Source organism: Staurois parvus, unplaced genomic scaffold (assembly GCF_062004578.1).
Source record: "Staurois parvus isolate SC_StPar_1 unplaced genomic scaffold, SC_StPar_1.0 ptg000011l, whole genome shotgun sequence".
In the NCBI taxonomy this organism is placed as follows: domain Eukaryota; kingdom Metazoa; phylum Chordata; class Amphibia; order Anura; family Ranidae; genus Staurois; species Staurois parvus.
Window position 1 is genome coordinate 26,994,465 of NW_028317807.1, and position 20,078 is coordinate 27,014,542.

The 20,078-nt window shown below is 42.1% G+C and overlaps 1 protein-coding gene across 1 annotated transcript; it reads left to right on the forward strand.

Annotated features, from left to right (window-relative positions):
• Positions 1-784: 784 nt before the first annotated feature.
• SUMO3 (small ubiquitin like modifier 3) lies at positions 785-19,787 on the forward strand. The gene is made up of 4 exons (XM_089671876.1): positions 785-943; positions 9,334-9,462; positions 18,177-18,248; positions 18,337-19,787. The coding sequence occupies exons 1-4, from the start codon at positions 923-925 to the stop codon at positions 18,397-18,399; spliced, it is 285 nt and encodes a 94-aa protein (XP_089528002.1). The 5' UTR covers positions 785-922; the 3' UTR covers positions 18,400-19,787.
• The last annotated feature ends 291 nt before the right edge of the window (positions 19,788-20,078 follow it).

Here is a 20,078-nt window from a genome sequence, read left to right on the forward strand (position 1 = left end):
GCAGCTCAGTGCCAGGCGGCCGCCAACAAGCAAGGCGTGTGCGCATGCGCCGTGCTCCGACATGTGGCTCAGCGTGCAGCTCCACGGAGCGGTAGTTCAGGGCAGCTGTTTTTCCTAATGTGTACAGGTCGGTGCGTTCAGGCGGAGGCAGTGTTCACCCGAGCACAATACAGCACACATAAGCCCGAATATTTATAAAATGTTATAAATATTTTACACGGGGGATAAATGTGGCGAGGCTCCACATAAAGGAGAATGTGGGTATGAATGGAAAGCTCGGAGAGGACGTTTCGTTTCCTCAGCACAGCATTGTATGAGGAGAGTCCAGCTGTGTGTTACCTAAAAAGTACATGGAGAACAGCTTTATACTGGGGGATGGATTATTTCTGGAAAAGGAAGGCCAGTGAACAGGAAATCTTCCTCTCACATTTCATCGGACAGTAATGGCGCCTACACTCTCCTCTCGTTCTATAGTGCGTCACCCCGTGTCACATGACCGGCATGGCGCGCTCCCCCTCCATTTCACCATATTCCCGGTCTTCTTCCCTCCACAACCCCACGAGGACCTCTCCCTTCTTTCCCTCTTTGTCCCATCCCCCCTCTCAGCACAAGGACATCTCTCCCCATCCCCCTCTTCATATTACACAAGAGCCGTTTCCTGTTCCCCTCCCCCAATCTCTGTCCGAGCGCGCTCCCGCTCCAAGCCTGGGCGGGGTGGGACCTAGGATTTAGCGAAAATCGCGCGCAAGGGGAGGGGTGTTCCGTATGTGCACGCGCATCGTGAACGCGCCCGGGCCCCACGTGACTTGGCACCGCCAATTGCGGCCGGTTATAATGTGGGGGTGACGCGCGCGCACGAGGTAAGCGAGAGAGAGAGTGAAAAATCCAACGGAGAGAAAAAGAGCGGGAGAGACTCGGCACCATGTCTGAGGAGAAGCCCAAGGTGAGACCGGGGTGGAAGGAGGGGAGAGGCCGTGTACAATAGTGTGCTATGGGCTCTGTGCTGAGGAGGCGGCGGGGCTGTGAGTGGAGGGGGGAGCGAAGGGCCGGGACCAGGCCGCAGGCTGCTCCGGGCCGCCCGGGAATAACAGGCGGCCAACAACAAAAGAGAGCGCTATGGGGGAGTCCAGATTGGGCTGGGATAGATAACGGAGGTCCAGGCCGGGAGAAAATGGGGAGGACCCGGTATGAGGAGAGGGAGGGTCGGGGGAAGAAGGGGAGGCCCGAGCGTGTGATTCATAGCCGGCTCCTCCACTGTCCCCGGAGATTGGCGCCAAACACCGACACCCCCCTCCACGTGGGACTGAGAGAGACACAGAGGCACCGATCTACCCACCGCTGACCGCGTTAGACAATATACATGGTACCGGGATATATGACATCACATGGCATCTCTGTATATATTATACATACAATTTCATTGGATGGGATCTGTATCTGCACTTCTGGAACAAGGGATCTCTATACACTTCTATTACATGGGGTCTGCACACACTTCTATTACATTACATGGGGTCTGCACACACTTCTATTACATTACATGGGGTCTGCACACACTTCTATTACAGTACATGGGGTCTGCACACACTTCTATTACATTACATGGGGTCTGCACACACTTCTATTACAGTACATGGGGTCTGCACACACTTCTATTACAGTACATGGGGTCTGCACACACTTCTATTACATTACATGGGGTCTGCACACACTTCTATTACAGTACATGGGGTCTGCACACACTTCTATTACATTACATGGGGTTTGCACACACTTCTATTACATTACATGGGGTCTGCACACACTTATATTACATTACGTGGGGTCTGCACACACTTCTATTACATTACGTGGGGTCTGCACACACTTCTATTACATTACGTGGGGTCTGCACACACTTCTATTACATTACGTGGGGTCTGCACACACTTCTATTACATTACGTGGGGTCTGCACACACTTCTATTACAGTACGTGGGGTCTGCACACACTTCTATTACAGTACGTGGGGTCTGCACACACTTCTATTACAGTACGTGGGGTCTGCACACACTTCTATTACAGTACGTGGGGTCTGCACACACTTCTATTACAGTACGTGGGGTCTGCACACACTTCTATTACAGTACGTGGGGTCTGCACACACTTCTATTTCATTACATGGGGTCTGCACACACTTCTATTTCATTACATGGGGTCTGCACACACTTCACACACATGTATATATATCATGTGGGATCTGTATATACACTTCTATGGGAAGGGATCTTTAGATACTCCATTCCATGGAATATTCATACATCTACATACTCAAGTATATGGCATCTATACATTTCTAGTATGTGTGTGTATATGTATATATACAGATTCCAAGTAACAAATGCGCAGATCCCAGAATTTTTATATATATTTTTTTTTTTCTGGGATCTGTGTATTTGTTACTTGGTATCTGTATATGTATAATTCCATGTAATAGAAATGCACCGATCCCATAATTTCTCATGGATCTGTATATTTCTGTAATGTGTGTGTATATATATTTTATAATATCTGTGTATTTTATATATTTTTTTCCTGATTACACGGTGGATATATAATAATCATGGGCATGTGTATTCATTAGCAAAAGGGCAATGCATAAGTGTGTACATCAGGTTCACAGACATGATGGTACAGGGGAGCTCACATGGAACCAAAGTCTGTTTTTTTTTTTTGTTTTTTTTTTCCCTATGACTGAAATTAATGGTCCTTGTCCTTGGGTAAAAAGCTTATCAGGCTCAATTTATGAAAGGACACGGAAGTGGCAAAATCGTCACTTCCATTTTGTGAAGTCATGCAGTAGAAGGAACACCATCAGTTCCTTTCACTGTATGCAGGGAAGCAGATGACGGTTGAAGCAGTTCCTGGTCTCCCCTGTGTGATGGGGGAGCCCAGGAAATGCGACAGTAAAAGTGATCGAGTGGTTATATAGCCACTCGGAAAACTTATCAGTTAGGGAATTGGCCACTTAAAAGATTGATATCGGATCATGGTTATAACTGCAACCTTGATCCTGGTATAACCTCAATACAAGGAGAATATATATATATCCGCGTACACAGCAGTATTGAGGTTAAATTCATTTCTATTGAAATAAGTGGTTTTTTGAAATGCTTGATACTTATCTATCTTAACTATGTTTTTCTTCTTAGAAAATATGATTTGCTTGAAAGATGCTGTTATGAAAAACTAATGTAACCAGTGAAGCAATGTATAGATGGTAGATTAAGGATATTTGCCAAAGATTGGGGCAGCACAGTGGATAAATAGCACTTTCGTCTGATAGCACTAGGGTCGTTGGTTCAAATCCCAACCACATCACCACCTGCTTGCAGTTTGCATGTTCTCCTTGTGCCTGCGTGGGTTTCCTCTGGGTACTCCGGTTTCCAGCCACATTCCAAAGACATGCTGGTAGGTCGAATTGGATCCTGTCTAAATTGACCCGTAGTATGTGTATGAATGTGAGCTAGGGACGTTTGATTGTATGCTGCTTGAGGGTTAGGGACTGATGTGAATGTACAATATGTAAAGCACTGTGTAAATGTACGGCACTATACAAGTGCCTGTAATAGATTGGAAATGTATGCAGTTTGAATATGATTGTTTACAGGAAGACTTAACAGAGGAGAGGGATTCTCATGTTTACACCACACTGCCCCCCCAACATGCTGGATGTGTGTGTATGCATTAAATTTGCTGTTGAAGTGTAGTGGTAATCTACATTTTACTTTCACTGAGCAGTGTAGTTAATGCTGCAATCACACTATTAGACTGTAAATACAAAGTTCTTAGTTGTAAATTGCACAGGAACAATAACCCAGGCTCATATCCTGAACTGGGCCAATTGGGGAAACCTAGTGCTACTCAGATTATGACTTGTCGCTCTGAGATTTGGTGTCGCTTCACACCACATGCAGTCCATTGCAGTTTTTTTCTGTATCAAAAATGTGTAAGTAGGTTATAAGGTTTCTAATAGCATAGTTCACTCCAGTGTGTTCCAGTTGCACAAATAAAATAACATGCTGCATTTTTTCTTAACTGCACTGGGAGGCGGGAAAATGCATCACAAAACACACCTAACCGCACATGTCCTTATTTAGAGTGAAGAAAAGAGGGGGAAAATGCACCAGAATGCATAAAAGTGCATGCAGAAACTCATCCGGCGTGCGTTTCTATGGTGTGAGCTGGCCCTTAGCCATTGTATTTGCCATTTATTCAGTAGCACATGACACGGCAACAGTGTTTCCATAAATCCAAGATATGGATGAAGTGGGAGAATAAGCTTTTTTCCATTGTCCAAAACCCACACATTCACAGTGCACTCTCAAATAGGGAATTATGAGCACACAAGGTTTCTGAGAGTTCGGCAGGTATCTCTGTACTTGCAGCATTTCTGGGGAAATGTGTATTGTGTGTGCCTTTACTGTAGACTCGGGCTTTAATCTATATGGAATACGTTTTTGAAATTGGCAAATCAATTGGGTACAGATATGCAAGGGCTTGTACTCGTGCTTGATATGTGCAGTCTGTACTACATGCTGATAGTAACCTGGCTTAAAAGCTTAAAGTATATGTGCAACTGTTTTCAGCTTACAAAGCCATCCACAACACTGCCCCTAGCTACATCGCCAACCTCATCCGCAGATACCACCCAAATTGCTTACTCTGCTCCTCCCAAGATATCTTCCTCTCTAGCTCTCTCATTACCTCCTCCCACGCTCTCCTCCAGGACTTCTCCAGAGCCTCTCCCATCCTCTGGAACTCCCTACCACAGTATGTCCAATCAGCGCCCACTCTGTCTGCCTTTAGGCGATCTTTGAAAACTCACTTATTCAGGGAAGCCTACCCCACCTCCACTTAAGAACTGTACTTGAATCACCTCCACCAGATCATCCCCCCCCCGCAGCTATCACCTTTTATATCACCTCCCCTTCCTTTAGATTGTAAGCTCCATGAGCAGGGCCCTCATATTCCTTCTGTACTGAAATGTATTGTAATTGTACAGCCTCCCTTATATTGTAAAGCGCTGCGCAAACTGTTGGCGCTATATAAATCCTGTATAATAATAAAAGGTTGGCAATTGCAGACACCTATAAGTTCACCTGCAATACATTTTAACGGAGTTCACATTAAAGCTTCATTCACACTTGTACGACTTCAAAATCGTGAAAATTTTATTGCGACTTTACAGTGCGAGTTTGTGATTTTAGTTTTGACCAAGGATGATTGTGCTCTATAAAGTCGCACACAAGTTGCATGCATATCATTCAGGTGCAACTTTGTAGGGTTTACATTGAAGTCCATGACCCTCACGTCACATGAAAGTCAGACCAAAGTAGTGTGGGAACTAGTTTCAAGCCGCTGCAACTTTTAAGTCACACAGATATGAATGGTGCTTATTGAGAAACATGGGGTGCAACCTGCCATGCCATTTTCGACCCCATAGTCGCATGACAAGTCACACAAGTGTGAATGGAGCATAAAGAGTAAGTTCACCTTTATGATAAAATTGGTTATGCACTCCAACATCTCTAGTGTAAACTGCTTTGGTTTGATTAGTTAATCTTTTTCAGTTTCATACCTGTGGCTATTGCATCCTCTCCAAAGCTGGTCAACAAAAGCTGCCAGTTAAGCAAATCCTGCCACCTGCACAGATATGGGGGCTCATTCAAATCTTGCATAGTGCAATCTCTCCCTCTGTAGTATAATGCTGAGCACAGCCGCTGCTACAAGAGGCAAAGAACACACTGCACATATATAGGGTTCAAACAAGCCTGGGTCCTCATACCTGGATGCTGACAGTGTATTTGCAACAATTAACTACTTGGGTGTTTTTTGCAGAAGCTGCGGGCAAATTACAGGTTTGCAAATAAACTTCATTTTTCCAACCTAATAGGTGTTCTTGTGCTGGGCAACTTTATTATAAAGGGGAAATTTTCCCTTTAAATTCCCAGTCATGTGCAGATGAAATAAACAAGAATTTGCTTTTTACCTGAATGGCTACTTGAAGTGCATCTTTGCCTTGCATAAAGATTCTTGACTCCTTTTTAATAAAACAGCCTTGTTCATTATAACAGTGGTCTCCAAATTGCAGCCCAGGGGTTGGATGTGGTGGTTTGCTTGCTTTTATCTTGCCCTTGACGCGCTATTCCTCTGACACCAATGATAGGGCACTGTATCTCTCACTGACACCAGGTGACATTGTTACCAACACCAGGACAAATTCTACTCCTGCTAAGTCTGATGGATAGTAAACTGACACTTTGTTTAGACAGTTTGGACACCACTGCTTTAAAACCAGCAGACACAGTCAGGACTCCTGGTCTACAAAGCATGATTAGGTAAGTGACAAATTATTAAAACCCCAGGATCCGTATAACTCCCAGTACTTTAATCTTCAAAAGGAACCTTCAGTAATGAGTCCACATGTTTTAAGTACAGGTTTCCTGAAAACTATGCACTTTGTGGCTGTGATCTGATCAGGGAGGCTGATTGCTGTGAAATTGCCCCAAAAAAAATCTGCATCTGTTAAAAAAAAGTTTTGAATCCCATTTGGGCTTAAATACCATAGGGGATTGTTGGACCACTGAAGGCCCAGGCTGCTGTTTCTGTTTGAAAGCAGCAGTCTGACTGTACACTTCTAGCACCTGTGTGTTTTAAAGTATTAGTCAACCCTAAGTGTTTTCAGATTAACACAATGAGCATAATAAAATATTCTCCAATAAATTTATCTGTATAAAATGTTTTGCTTGCAGTTGCAATTTACAGCTCAGTGCTGCTGAGCCCTGCTCTCAGTGATGTCTGAATGTCCAGTCTTTATAGAAAAAGGTTAGTAGGCAGTGCAGTCTCCAGTCAGTCTTCGTTCAGAGAAGGGAAGTGCCTTGCCATCCTACGCTACAAGCCTGTGTTTATTGATGCACACTGAAGGGAGACAAAGTTCTAGTCCCTGTATGCAACGGTGGCTCCATAGGATGCTGCAAGAAAAAAGAGCCACTCTGAAACCTGATTCAGAGGTCATGGCACCAGCTTAAACTGGAAAATAGGCACAGATTAAAAGATAAAGAAGCTGCATACTCAGTGATTGAATCGGCTACAAAACTGAGGGCATATTGTCACTTTAACCTTCTCTGTAGCACTAAGTATGTGTTCCTCTCAAAAAAGTGATCCACACGAGCACTTTTTTTTTTACCTCCCTCTGACTGCAAGTGTATACAGCTGAACTCCATTACTTTAATAGCTGCAGTTGGGCTCTAAACTCCAATTTCAAGTAACAAAAACATTCAGTCAGGTATTATAGCCTGCATGTTTGTAGTTTGACCACGCTGTCCAGTGTACTGTAACTGACCCGGTAAGACTGTGTTTTTGAGAATGTCTGTGAGCAGTGTGGCTGATACTCATTGATGCTAGCAGAGAGCACTAGCACTTTATGGTATTTCTAAGTAAAAGGGAGAACAAAAAAAGTCAAGTTTCACTCAGGATTTAAGATGAACATTATGGTTAAAAAGTAATGCAAAGTGAAATTACACTAGTAGATTCAGTTATTGGAATTTGCAGCATTGTGCCATGTGTTGCACAAAATAGATGGATGGACCGCAGCTACAGGCAAAGTATGGTACATCGCCCTGGCTCTACTAACACAGGGCAGAATGAAGATCCCGGTGAGCATGTGAATGCTATGTGATCAAAATGTTAGCAAAGCTGTTATGAACCGATCTGATTCATAACAGCTTTGTTTCTCTTCCTGGTGAGCTGTAATTGGCTCACAGCTCTCACATGATATATGGGGCCAATCACAGCACCCTGTATCATGTGACAAGCTCTAGCCAATCACAGATCACTAAACTGTCATGAACCGAACTCATCCATGACAGTTCAAAACAAGCTTCACATTGATCTTCATTGCATCATGCAGCGCAAAGTGCAAAAAAGGAAAATCCCTGAAACCCCCCCCACCACCACCAGAACCACTGCATTGTGCAGGCGCTCAGGCAAAGCGAAGTAACCTCCTTACGTCGCTTTCTATTTCAGGAATGTGAATGCGCGTACGCCTCCCGCAACATCCACCATTTTATTTTCTAGGGCCAATGCTTTAAAAAAAAAAAAGTTTAAGGGTTCAAAGTAATTTTCTAGCAAAAAAAGTTTTATGTAAACAACGGTGTCACAAAAGGCTCGTTCAAGTGGTTAGAAAAGTGGGTGATGTGTGTCAGAAGCTACTAATGTTGCCCCCCCCCCATGATCTCTTTTTGGAAAGTAGACACTCCCAAGATATTTGCTAAGGGGCATGGTTAGTATTTTTCAGATCTCATTTGTTGCCACAAGGTTATGGAAAATGAAGAAAACAAAAATGTATTTTTTTTTTTCCAAGGCCCTGTAGCAAGAAAAGATAGCAAAATACTCACCGTGCCTTTTATCAAATTCTTTGGATTGTCTACTTTCCAAAAAGGGGTCATTTGGGCGGGGGGGGGGGATGTTTGTACTATCCCGACTTTTGGGGCCTCCAAAACTGATAGGTAGTGAGGCAGTATGCCCTTTGAAAGCCTGAAAGTGGTCATTTGATTATGGGGGGCTGTATGTGGATAGGCTGCCAAAGTCTTTATGTGGTATACCAATACTTGAAGTAGCAGAATGTGTTTTGGGGTGTTATTCCACATATAGTCATGGCATACGTGCGTAATATATAAGTCACAACTTTGTGTAATTTTCCAAGGACCCAACATGCCTTTCAGCAAATTCCTTGGCGTGTCTACTTTCCAAAAAGGGGTCATTTGGGAGGTCTTTGTACTGCTCTGGCATTTTAGCACCTAAAGAAATGAGATGGCCAGTCAGAAAGGAAAAACCCCTCAAATTCCAATCTCTATTTCTCTCCCTCCCCCTTATAGCTTTCACACAAACCAATTAATATACATGTATTGGGATTTTACCAAAGATTTAGCAGACTATTAGATATTTTTTGTAACTGAAAGTAGAAAGTCGTGGGGGGTTTTTTTCCAAATTTTTTTTTTATTTTTTTTCGTTCATATCACAAAAAATAATCCAGTGGTGCTCAAATGCCACCAAAAGAAAGCTCTGTTTGAGTGAAAAAGACATAAATTTAATTTGGGTACAGCATTGCTTGACTGCACAATTACCAGTTGAAATAACACAGTGCCGGTTAGCAAAATTTGGGGGTAAGTAGTTAAACCGATTAAAAAAACACAATAGGAAATGGTTCCTCTGTGGTTATCTATTTTTTAATGGTGCATATGAGGTTTTGTTTTATAAAGTTTTTAATCTTCCCTTTTGCTTTCTGTTTAGGAAGGTGTAAAGACTGAAAATGATCACATCAATCTTAAGGTGGCAGGGCAGGATGGATCGGTTGTCCAGTTTAAAATAAAGCGACACACTCCTCTCAGCAAGTTAATGAAAGCATACTGTGAGAGACAGGTATGTAATGGTGGACACTGTTTTGAAACTTTCTTACACATTGTCTCTTCAATGAAACAACTGGAAAACATAAATGTTTGGTTGTAGATTGCAGTGGTGTGGTATCTGCCGCAGTTGGTTATCTTGCAAGTTAAATAATTCTCAGTTGTCACTTGGTACATAAGTGCACTGATGTACCACTAGCCTGTACCACCATTCAGACCTTAAAGTCCAACTTCAGGATAAAAGTAGCCCCTCTCCATCCACCCCCTATCTGATCACTAGGTTAAGAAGAGCTAATTTTCACTTTTAAGTGGTCATCCAACACCAGCTTCTTCCTGGATTGGATCCATCCTCTGTATGTCTACATCACTGCTTACGTGGTGTGAACAATTCCCATTGGCCAGCCAATGGAGGGATCCTCTTAGGATCCAGAGGAGACCTGACCTCAGATTGATGGGAGTGAAGGGGACCAAATGGCAAAGCTCAGCAGGCAGAACTGGATTAGTGCGCTCTGCAGGGAGGGAACTGCATCAGCGAGGTACCTCCGGTGAGTTTAAAACTGGCTTCGTCAGGTAAGGCAAACTTTATAACACAAATGCTCCTGCGCTTGGGGATGGACTCGATGCAGGCTACAACCACATTAAGAATGTCCTGGAACATGCACACCTTGCTGCCCTCAAATGGACCGGGGGAATCCAAATATACTGAATGAGGAAAGACAAAACAGAGGGCACACAGGCCTAGTGCATTACCATAAAAAATGTTTAATAAAAAATAAAGTAGGTGTTGTACTCACAAACGACAATATAGTCAAGGCACATCATAAAGAACAGCTGGGTCAACACTGCGCTGAGTAACAGTCCGCAATAGGGAGTTTAGACATCCAAAAGGCTGACGCGTTTCGAGGACTTGCCTCTTCCTCAGAGCCACTCTGAGGAAGAGGCAAGTCCTCGAAACGCGTCAGCCTTTTGGATGTCTAAACTCCCTATTGCGGACTGTTACTCAGCGCGGAGTTGACCCAGCTGTTCTTTATGATGTGCCTTGACTATATTGTCGTTTGTGAGTACAACACCTACTTTATTTTTTATTAAACATTTTTTATGGTAATGCACTAGGCCTGTGCGCCCTCTGTTTTGTCTTTCCTCATTCAAGGCAAACTTTATATTGTGTAGAGGAGGTGATTAATGGGAATAATTGATTTGTGATGTTGGGTTTAAAGAAAAATCCTGTCATCAGGGAAAGTATGCAGGTGACCGCTGCTATCGTTGCCTTCTAAAAAATTCTAGTTGCTTGGCAGTGTGAGTTGCTGATCTGGAGCATGTGAGGATTTTTTCCCCCCTGAGTTTAGTCTAAATCAGAATTATAGAAGCCAAGTATCCAGGCAACTAGTACAGGTGAAGCTCAAAAAATTTGAATATCGCGCAAAAGTTGATTTATTTCAGTAATGACACTTAAAAGGTGAAACTTATATATGATAGACTCATTACATGCAAAGCAAGATAGTTCAAGTTGTGATTTGTCATAATTGTGATGATTATGGCTTACAGCTCATGAAAACCCCATATCCACAATCTCAGAAAATTACAATATTGTGAAAAGGTGCAATATTCTAGGCTCAAAGTGTCCCACTCTAATCAGCTAATTTAGCCATATCACCTGCAAAGGGTTCCTGAGCCTTTTAAATGGTCTCTCAGTCTGGTTCAGTAGGAATCACAATCATGGGAAAGACTGCTGACCTGACAGTTGTGCAGAAAACCATCATTGACACCCTCCATAAGGAGGGAAAGCCTCGAAAGGTAATTGCAAAAGAAGTTGGATGTTCCCAAAGTGCTGTATCAAAGCACATTAATAGAATGTTATGTGGAAGGGAAAAGTGTGGAAGAAAAAGGTGCACAAGCAGCAGGGATGACCGCAGCCTGGAGAGGATTGTCAGGAAAAGGCCATTTAAAAGTGTTCCACTTTCACAAGGAGTGGACTGAGCATCGAGTCAGTGCATCAAGAGCCACCCCACACAGACGGATCCTGGACATGGGCTTCACATGTTGTATTCCTCTTGTCAAGCCGCTCCTGAGCAACAAACGTCAGAAGTGTCTTAGCTAGGCTAAAGAAAAACAGACCTGGTCTGTTGCTCAGTGGTCCAAAGTCCTCTTTTCTGATGAGAGCAACTTTTACATCTCATTTGGAAACCTAGGACCCAGAGTATGGAGAAAGAATGGAGAGGCACACACTGCAAGATGCTTGAAGTCCAGTGTGAAGTTTCCACAGTCTGTGTTGATTTGGGGAGCCATGTCATCTGCTGGTGTTGGTCCACTGTGCTTCATTAAGTCCAGGGTCAACGCAGCCGTCTACCAGGAGATTTTGGAGCACTTCATGCTTCCTTCCACAGACGAGCTTTATGGGGATGCTGACTTCATTTTCCAGCAGGACTTGGCACCTGCCCACACTGCCAAAAGTACCAAAACCTGGTTCAATGACCATGGGATTACTATGCTTGATTGGCCAGCAAACTCGCCTGACCTGAATCCCATAGAGAATCTATGGGGCATTGCCAAGAGAAAGATGAAACATGAGACCGAACAATGCAGAAGAGCTGAAGGCCGCTATTGAAGCATCCTGGTCTTCCATAACACCTCAGCAGTGCCACAGGCTGATATCTTCCATGCCACGCCGCATTGAGGCAGTAATTGCTGCAAAAGGGGCCCAAACCAAGTACTGAGTACATATGCATGCTTATACTTTTCAGAGGTCCGATAATGTTCTATGGACAGTCCTTGTTTTATTGATTGCATGTAATATTCTAATTTTCTGAGATTGTGGATTTGGGGTTTTCATGAGCTGTAAGCCATAATCATCACAATTATGACAAACCACGGCTTGAACTATCTTGCTTTGCATGTAATGAGTCTATCTCATATATTAGTTTCACCTTTTAAGTTGCATTACTGAAATGAACTTTTGCACAATATTCTAATTTTTCGAGTTTCACCTGTTTAGCCAGCAGCTAGAATGCCACCAGCAAAGGCAGCCCCATATATATTTTTTTTCTGGGGGGGGGGGTGAGTGAGTTTACTTCATATTTGAACTCCTTGGGATCAAAACTTTGTGGTTAACATGTTCTTCCTTAGTGTTATAGCTGATCTTTTCCTCCATGTCCATAGTCATGTGTCTTTACATCTCCCCCCACCCTCCCTTTATTGGTATAATGGTACCTGCCTATCTGATGGGTGACTGTAAAAAGAAAAATGGTTGCCAGGTTCCTACCTGTGTGTTTTTTGTTTATTTGGGGTTTTTTTCCCCCACCACATCTTCCCACCAGTCTGTCTGGAAAATTAAGGGTTGGCAGCACCCAGAAGTCATCCTTATTGTCGTTTTTATGTAATAATGAAAGCCTGCTTCCAGATTTGGTTTAACTTAATAGTTTAGACTAAGCTGGTCCAAACAAACAATTTTGTTTGCAAGTACATGTGCCCACTCGGAGTGCTGTATGAACTATATGTGTAGTATCTGCTACATACAGTGCTATTCCAGCAGCTGGATGGGGTATTCTGTATCGTTCCCAGAAAAATGGGTCAGGCTGATCACTGCTCTCATTCACAGGAAGCCTTGTATCTTAACACAAGACTTCCTCTGAATGGCTGAGGTGAAGATTGTGACGTTATCCACCTGCCTCTCCACCTCAGCTATTTAGAGGAATACTTGTATCCATCCATTAAATACAAGGTTTCCTGTGACTGACAGAGCAGCAATTGGTCTACATCAGTTTTGTTCTGGGAACAATACGGGAATTCCCCCATCCCGCTGCTGAAACAGCATTGTATACTGTATGTAGCTAATAAGGGGCATTCCAAAACTTAATGGAAAATCCAATTCATTAAAAAGAAAACTAGCATTTTAATGTTTATAGCAGGGTAAAGTTTAACTTGGAGGGACCATACTCATGAATTCCAGTGATGCAGCGTCTTGGGGCTCCCTGCCCTGCCAACATCTTTGGGATGCCGACTTCCTGGTCACGGTCGCCAGCCGCTGTCATTGGCTGGGATGACATTACTCCCGCGTGTGCATGTGAATTCAGTCAGATTCGGCATTGATGAATTTGTGCGGTCAACTGCATGTATGCTGCTCACTGTACAGGGGTTGGCAGGCAGGTAAGTAGTTTTAATGCAGAAGACAACCCTCTGGAGCAACATGAATCCTGTCAAAATTGAAGCAACAGGCGGCATCAAATTGTCAATTTGATTGAAAAAATGAAGACTTTCTTAGTTTAGGGAGAATGTTAACCCAAAAAAATCTGCAATTTTAAATTGAATAACCCGTTCAAAAAAGGCCAAAACTGATGGTGATTGAGCATGTATTGCCACTCTAGGCTCCACTAATTTGGTCACCCAGTGATTCAGTCCTGGTTGGGTGCAGCTCCTACAAGGCTAGTCTTGCCTGATACTCAGAATCATGCAGGAGAGAGATGGAAGCATGCACAGAGCCGCTCAATTTCTAATGTAAAAGAAGGCTTCAGCTCCATTGCCTCCCAAACCATGTCCTCTAAACTTTCACCTATCGGCTTAAATGTAAAGGTTGAGAAAGGGGTTCCCCACCCTGAAACATGTAGTAATATGTTGGAAAGAGGGTGTGGCAACACATCCACTTCATATGTCCCTGTGGTTTAGTATAACTCTAGTGCTGGAAATTCCATCCTGAGGCTTGAATAGAGTTTCCATTTGACTGGAACATCCTGATTCATGATCCACTGTTCCTCAATAGGCTGTTCATCTAGAGGGGAAGGCTGCCACCTAGAAAATATTTGATTACTTCAAGCCTATATGATCATAACCCCCCTGAGCGCACTCCAACTATGTACATGAGAGCCTTGGCTCTCCCTCTCCTCGTTGGCTGAGACAGCAGCGAAAGCTGTTGGTTCCTGCTTCTGTCAATCACAACTAGTGAAGAGTGGGGTCAAGCTGAGCTCTGTATGTCTTATGGACATACAGTAAAAAATAGGACTATCTAGTTCAACTTGCCAGCCTACCCCAGTCTAATAATGGCTATTGTCGGCAAGGAACATGGATAAGTATAACTTATCAAAAGAGGGGAATAAGAAAGCCAGTTCAAACTGCCAGCCATTTAGCCAACTATCAAAAACCAAATTAACCTGTCTAAGAACATGCGTTTAAAAACAGGGGTTTAGTTAGCACACATTTGCAAATACATACGTAAGCCACAGAGCTACATCACGGCACCCTGAGTATCTGTGGTCCTAACTATAAATCTTGAGAGTCCTCACAATGGAGGCACATGCATTAAATGGATAGAAACAAGGGCTATCCATTGTTATGGACATACATGGCTGGCTCGGGAGCATGCATGCACTCTTGACTTTATCTTATTTCCTGACTTGAAACCATTTTTGAAAGGTAGCCATTTTGATCCCATCAATGAGAAACAGGCTGCTTAGACATGGTTAAGGAATCTGTAAACCCAACATTTCATATTCCTGATATGTGCCTGCTGTACTATGGCCTTGTATAAAAAAGTATCCTGGTTTTTTTTATTGCTTCCTTGGTGATCCTGCCAGTCCCTCTGTCCTATTAAAAACTGACCACACTAGGTATGAGAGCACAGTGTGTTCAGTTCTCTAGGTGTGCTGGGAACTCCTCCAGTGATCAGACTCCTGCTCACTTCCCCCCGCATAGCCATTTACTTGGTAGTTTAGTGAGCTTCTGTTTCTCCTCCCCCAGCTCTATTTTGCGTAAAGAGCTTGGAGGGTATGTAATTATAAAACGGGAAAATTATGGTTATTCCTAAAATTGCTCTCATGTAGTGAAATATTTCCAACCAAGTGCTGTCTTTGGGGAGGATTTTCCCGTACACAGATTAATGGCATATAGGAGCCGTTCTAAAGCAAATTAGTGCTGCGCTGAAATCCGGTCACATCTCTTGATGCAACCATTTGAGTGTATTTGCTGCACATGCAAGACTGGGTAGCAAACAAATTTGCACAGGTTTGAGACAGACTTGGCACTAAAGAGATGAGGCACAGTAATGAAGATGTCAGGAAGATTCGTATTCTGTTTCAGTGTTCCTTTAGGGTAGCAGAGAGGAGGTGTTAAGCTGAGTCCTTATAGTAAATATCTTTATGTACCCTTTCTAGTGTTGGAAGCTAATTCTGCTAATGGATAACTTGATGTCCATTCATACCTTCAGAAGTAGCATGCTAGTGTCGGGTTAACCCTGTTGCTGCCAGAGCAGTTTTTGCAATTTTCTTTTTTTTTTTTTGCACACGTTTAAACAAATTTTTTTTTTTTTTTTTTACCCCATCACATAGGGGACACATTCACAGAAGACTAAATGGATGATGCGGCTGGTTGGATGTTTTTACAGATTGTGACAGCTAGCAAGGGGAGCTAACTGTCACAACGAAGGGGGGGTGCATTTATAACACGTTACATTCATATTCAGGGTGTAACATGCTACAAAAGGCGAACTTGCAGTGCCTTGAAAAAAGTATTTATACCACTTGAAATTTTCAACATTTTCTCATGTTACAACCAAAAACATAAATATATTTTATTGGGATTTTGTGATAGACCAACACAAAGTGCCACATAATTGTGAAGTGGAAGGAAAATGATAAATGGCTTTCAAAATTTTTTACAAATATCTGAAAAGTGTGGCGTGCACATATATTCAGCCCCCTTTACTCTGATACCCCTAACTAAAATCTAGTGGAACCCTATACCTTCAGAAGTCACCTAATTCGTAAATAGAGTTCACCTGTGTGTAATTTAATCTTAGTATAAATACAGCTGTTCTGTGAAGCCCTCAGAGGTTTGTTAGAGAACATTCGTAAACAGCATCATGAAGGCCAAGAAACACAACAGACAGGTCATGGATAAAGTTGTGGAGGAGTTTGAAACAGGGTTAGGTTATAAAAAAAAATTATCACAAGCTTTGAACATCTCACAGAGCACTGTTCAGTCCGAAAATGGAAAGGGTATGGCACAACTGCAAATCTACCAAGACCTGGCCTTCCACCTAAAACTGACAGGCCGGGCAAAGAGAGCATTAATCAGAGAAGCAACCAAGAGGCCCGTGGTAACTCTGGAGGAGCTGCAGAGATCCAAAGCACAGGTGGGAGAATCTGACCACAGGACCAGTCATGCACTCCACAAATCTGGCCTTTATGGAAGAGTGGCAAGAAGAAAGTCATAAGGAGTCCTGTTTGCGAAAAGCCGTGTGAGGGACACACAGCAAATGTGGAAGAAGGTGCTCTGGTCATATGAAACCACAATTGAACTTTTTGGCTTAAAACCAAAACGCTGTGTGGTGGAAAACACTGCATATCACCCTGAACATACCATCCCCACCATGAAACATGGTTGTGGCAGCATCATGTTCTGGGGATGCTTTTCTTCAGCAGTGACAGGAAAGCTGATCAGAGTTGATGGGAAGATGGATGGAGCAAAATACAGGGCAATCTTAAAAGAAAACCTGTTCGAGACTGCAAAAGACTTGACTGGGGCAGAGGTTCACCTTCCAGTAGGACAACGACCCTAAACATACAGCCAGAGCTAAAATGGAATGGTTTAGATCAGGGGTATCAAACTATGGCCCTCCAGCTGTTTAAGTGCTGCAAGGCCTCATGGGACTTGCAGTTCAACACCTGCAGGGCCATAGTTTGGAGACTCCTGGTTTACATCAAAGTATATTCATGTGTTAGAATGGCCCAAAGTGCAGACCTAAATCCAATTGGGAATCTTTGGAAAGACTTGAAAATTGCTGTTCACAGACACTCTCCATCCAATCTGACAGAGCTTGACTTATTTTGCCAAGAAGAATGGGCAAAAATGTAACTCTAGATGTGCAAAGCTTTTAGAGGCATCCCTAAAAAGACTTGCAGCTGTAATTGCAGTGAAAGGGGGTTCTACAAAGTATTGACTCAAGGGGGCTGAATACAAATGCATGCAAAACTTTTCAGATATTTATTTGTAAAACATTTTGAAAACCATTTATCATTTTCCTTTCACTTCACAATTATGTGCCACTTTGTGTTGGTCTATCACATAAAATCCCAATAAAACGTTTTGGTTATAACATGACAAAATGTGGAAAATCTCAAGGGGAATGAATACTCTTTCAAGGCACTGTATCCTTTTTAATGGTGGTCTACATATTGGTCCCACTGCGTTGATCCATTATCGCACAGTAAAGTAATACAATTAAGAAATGTAGGTTCCACTTGAAATTTTCTTTACACTTTGTTTTCAGCTTTAGAGGGACAAAATTGTCTTTTCCACAACAGTGGTGTATGATAGACCTTCTAAAAAGGGCAAGGAGGTAAGGAGTAGACATGGTCACAGCAGCAAACATTGTCGCAGCAGAGGTCTTAACAATTAGTTGGGATGGAAATGTACATTAGATCAATGATGAAAAGCACTTTAGGTTTGCAGATCAATGAGGAAAAGCACTTCATTTTTGTATAAGTGGCTTGTCATTGTATATGTGTCAGCACATTTTTGACTCAAGAAAACCTTAATTTATCTGCCAGCTTGTATGGACCTTCTGTCTGACTGCTCTACATTTGAGTTTGTATTGCTTATGCATGTAGTGCACCATGCTCTGATAGGTTATACAAGTTATAAACCGACACTAGTAATGTTTTGTCAGTGAATCGTAGCCACAAAGAACTGATACTGCCACTATCTATGAATATTAAACATTTTTTTTTATTTCCTTTTAAGGGTTTGTCGATGAGACAGATACGGTTCAGGTTTGATGGTCAGCCTATAAATGAAACGGACACCCCTGCACAGGTATGATTTAAACTTTCTTACTACTGTCCCACATTAAAAAAAATTTTAATATAGAAATCTGATGTATATTTTGCATTTTAACCTGCAGCTCGAGATGGAAGATGAAGATACTATTGATGTATTTCAACAACAGACAGGTGGTGTTTGCTAAGCTCCTTCACCAGAATGGATGAAGCCCAACGAGCCTTCGTGCACCATACTTCCCACTTCTTTCCTTCAAAACAATGAACATGCTGATCACACAACATTTCTGAAAACGTTAGCGGACTATCCAGAAAATGTTTTGATTTATCTGTTTTCCTTTTTTGCCCTACTTGCAAGCGTTGGAAGTTTTGTTGTTAAGAGGGCCAATATCAAGAATCATTATTTCCTGCATATAAAGTGGTTATGTTTTTCTTGTATTTTATTATGTTTTGTGTGGCACTGTTCATTTTTACAGCAGTTTTTTTTTTTCTCTTCCATTTGTAAATATTTTGGACTTTTTTCCTATCTACAGTAAAATTGACCTCTTCTATGCCAGAGCACTCTAATTCTCGTAGAAATGGTTAGCCTTGTCTCCCAAACTACAAAGTTGTTAATGTATCTTATATCTTATTGTAGGAGGATGGTTGTGCTTTATTGCCAATAAAGTAAACATTTTGGGTTGGTTGAGGGTCATATTGCTTAGGCTGTGTGAAAGACTGCAGGTTGACGTAAATATTAGGTGGGTGCACACAACCTGCTCTCATGTTAGCAATTGGTTGAATTCAGACCACTGCCATTTGGTATAAAAGATATTATTTGGTACTTTTCCATTCTTGTCACCTTTTTAAATGCCCTGCTAAGGGAACCTGTCAAACTAAACTTTAGGATTTGCCATTGCTGAATTATTCTAACAGTGCAAGTTTTAGGCCTCTCATTAAGGCTCACTACTTAATGATTCACTGACTTGGAACTTGTAGGTGAGTTCAAAAGGACTAACATGCATTGTCAGTGATTCATACAGTATTGAAACAGAAGAGGATGGTTCTGGAGCCTATGCTTTCAAAGACATATTGGCAGCTTTCCTTCCATCCTTTGCAACAGGCTAGTTGTGTGTTCAAACTAATCAGGCCTTTGTTGAACATTTTGCTGTAAAAAAAAAAAAAGTGTGCTAGTAAAGTTAATTAGTTCCATATTACACGTGATGTAAAGTACTAGAATGGGGCTTTCTCTGTGACCCCTTTAGGGTCATCCCACTTTTAAAATCCCACTTTTAAAATCTTATTCTGGTGTCCTTAATTTGATTGAATGCGGATTTCTGCTGGCTAAAATGCCGTTCAAAAACAAACTGCTTCATATTGGCATTTAAATGTTCATATTTTTTTTGTACTTCAATTCTGGTATTCCAGTACCAAAAATAAAATGCCATTTTGAGTAATTAAAACTCTCCTTCACCAATAGGAATATTGTTTGTATTGCTCATTAGTCTCTAGAGTGTGGCCTCTGGTTTCTTTTAATCCTTGTATCTGCTGGATAAATGTATTATTTCAATTACAAAATAAAGAAACATCAAAAATATTTGACATTGTTCCATGCCTATGTATTAAGACCTAATCAAATGATGCTTTTATTATGTTTGTATGTTAATCTCTGCAAAGTATCTTATATGGTGTGCATCTTATAGATGGGTTTCTGGCTGCTTCAGAAAGTAAGAGTCCTATTTGTTTTCTCGTAACACAGCCCCTCCCCTCACCCCTCAATTAACGTCCCAGGCATAATGCATGTTGAACACGATAAAAACATTAAATACATATTAAATAGGGTGGATTTGATTTAAATCCGTAGTGAAGAGGCTTGATTTAAATCCTT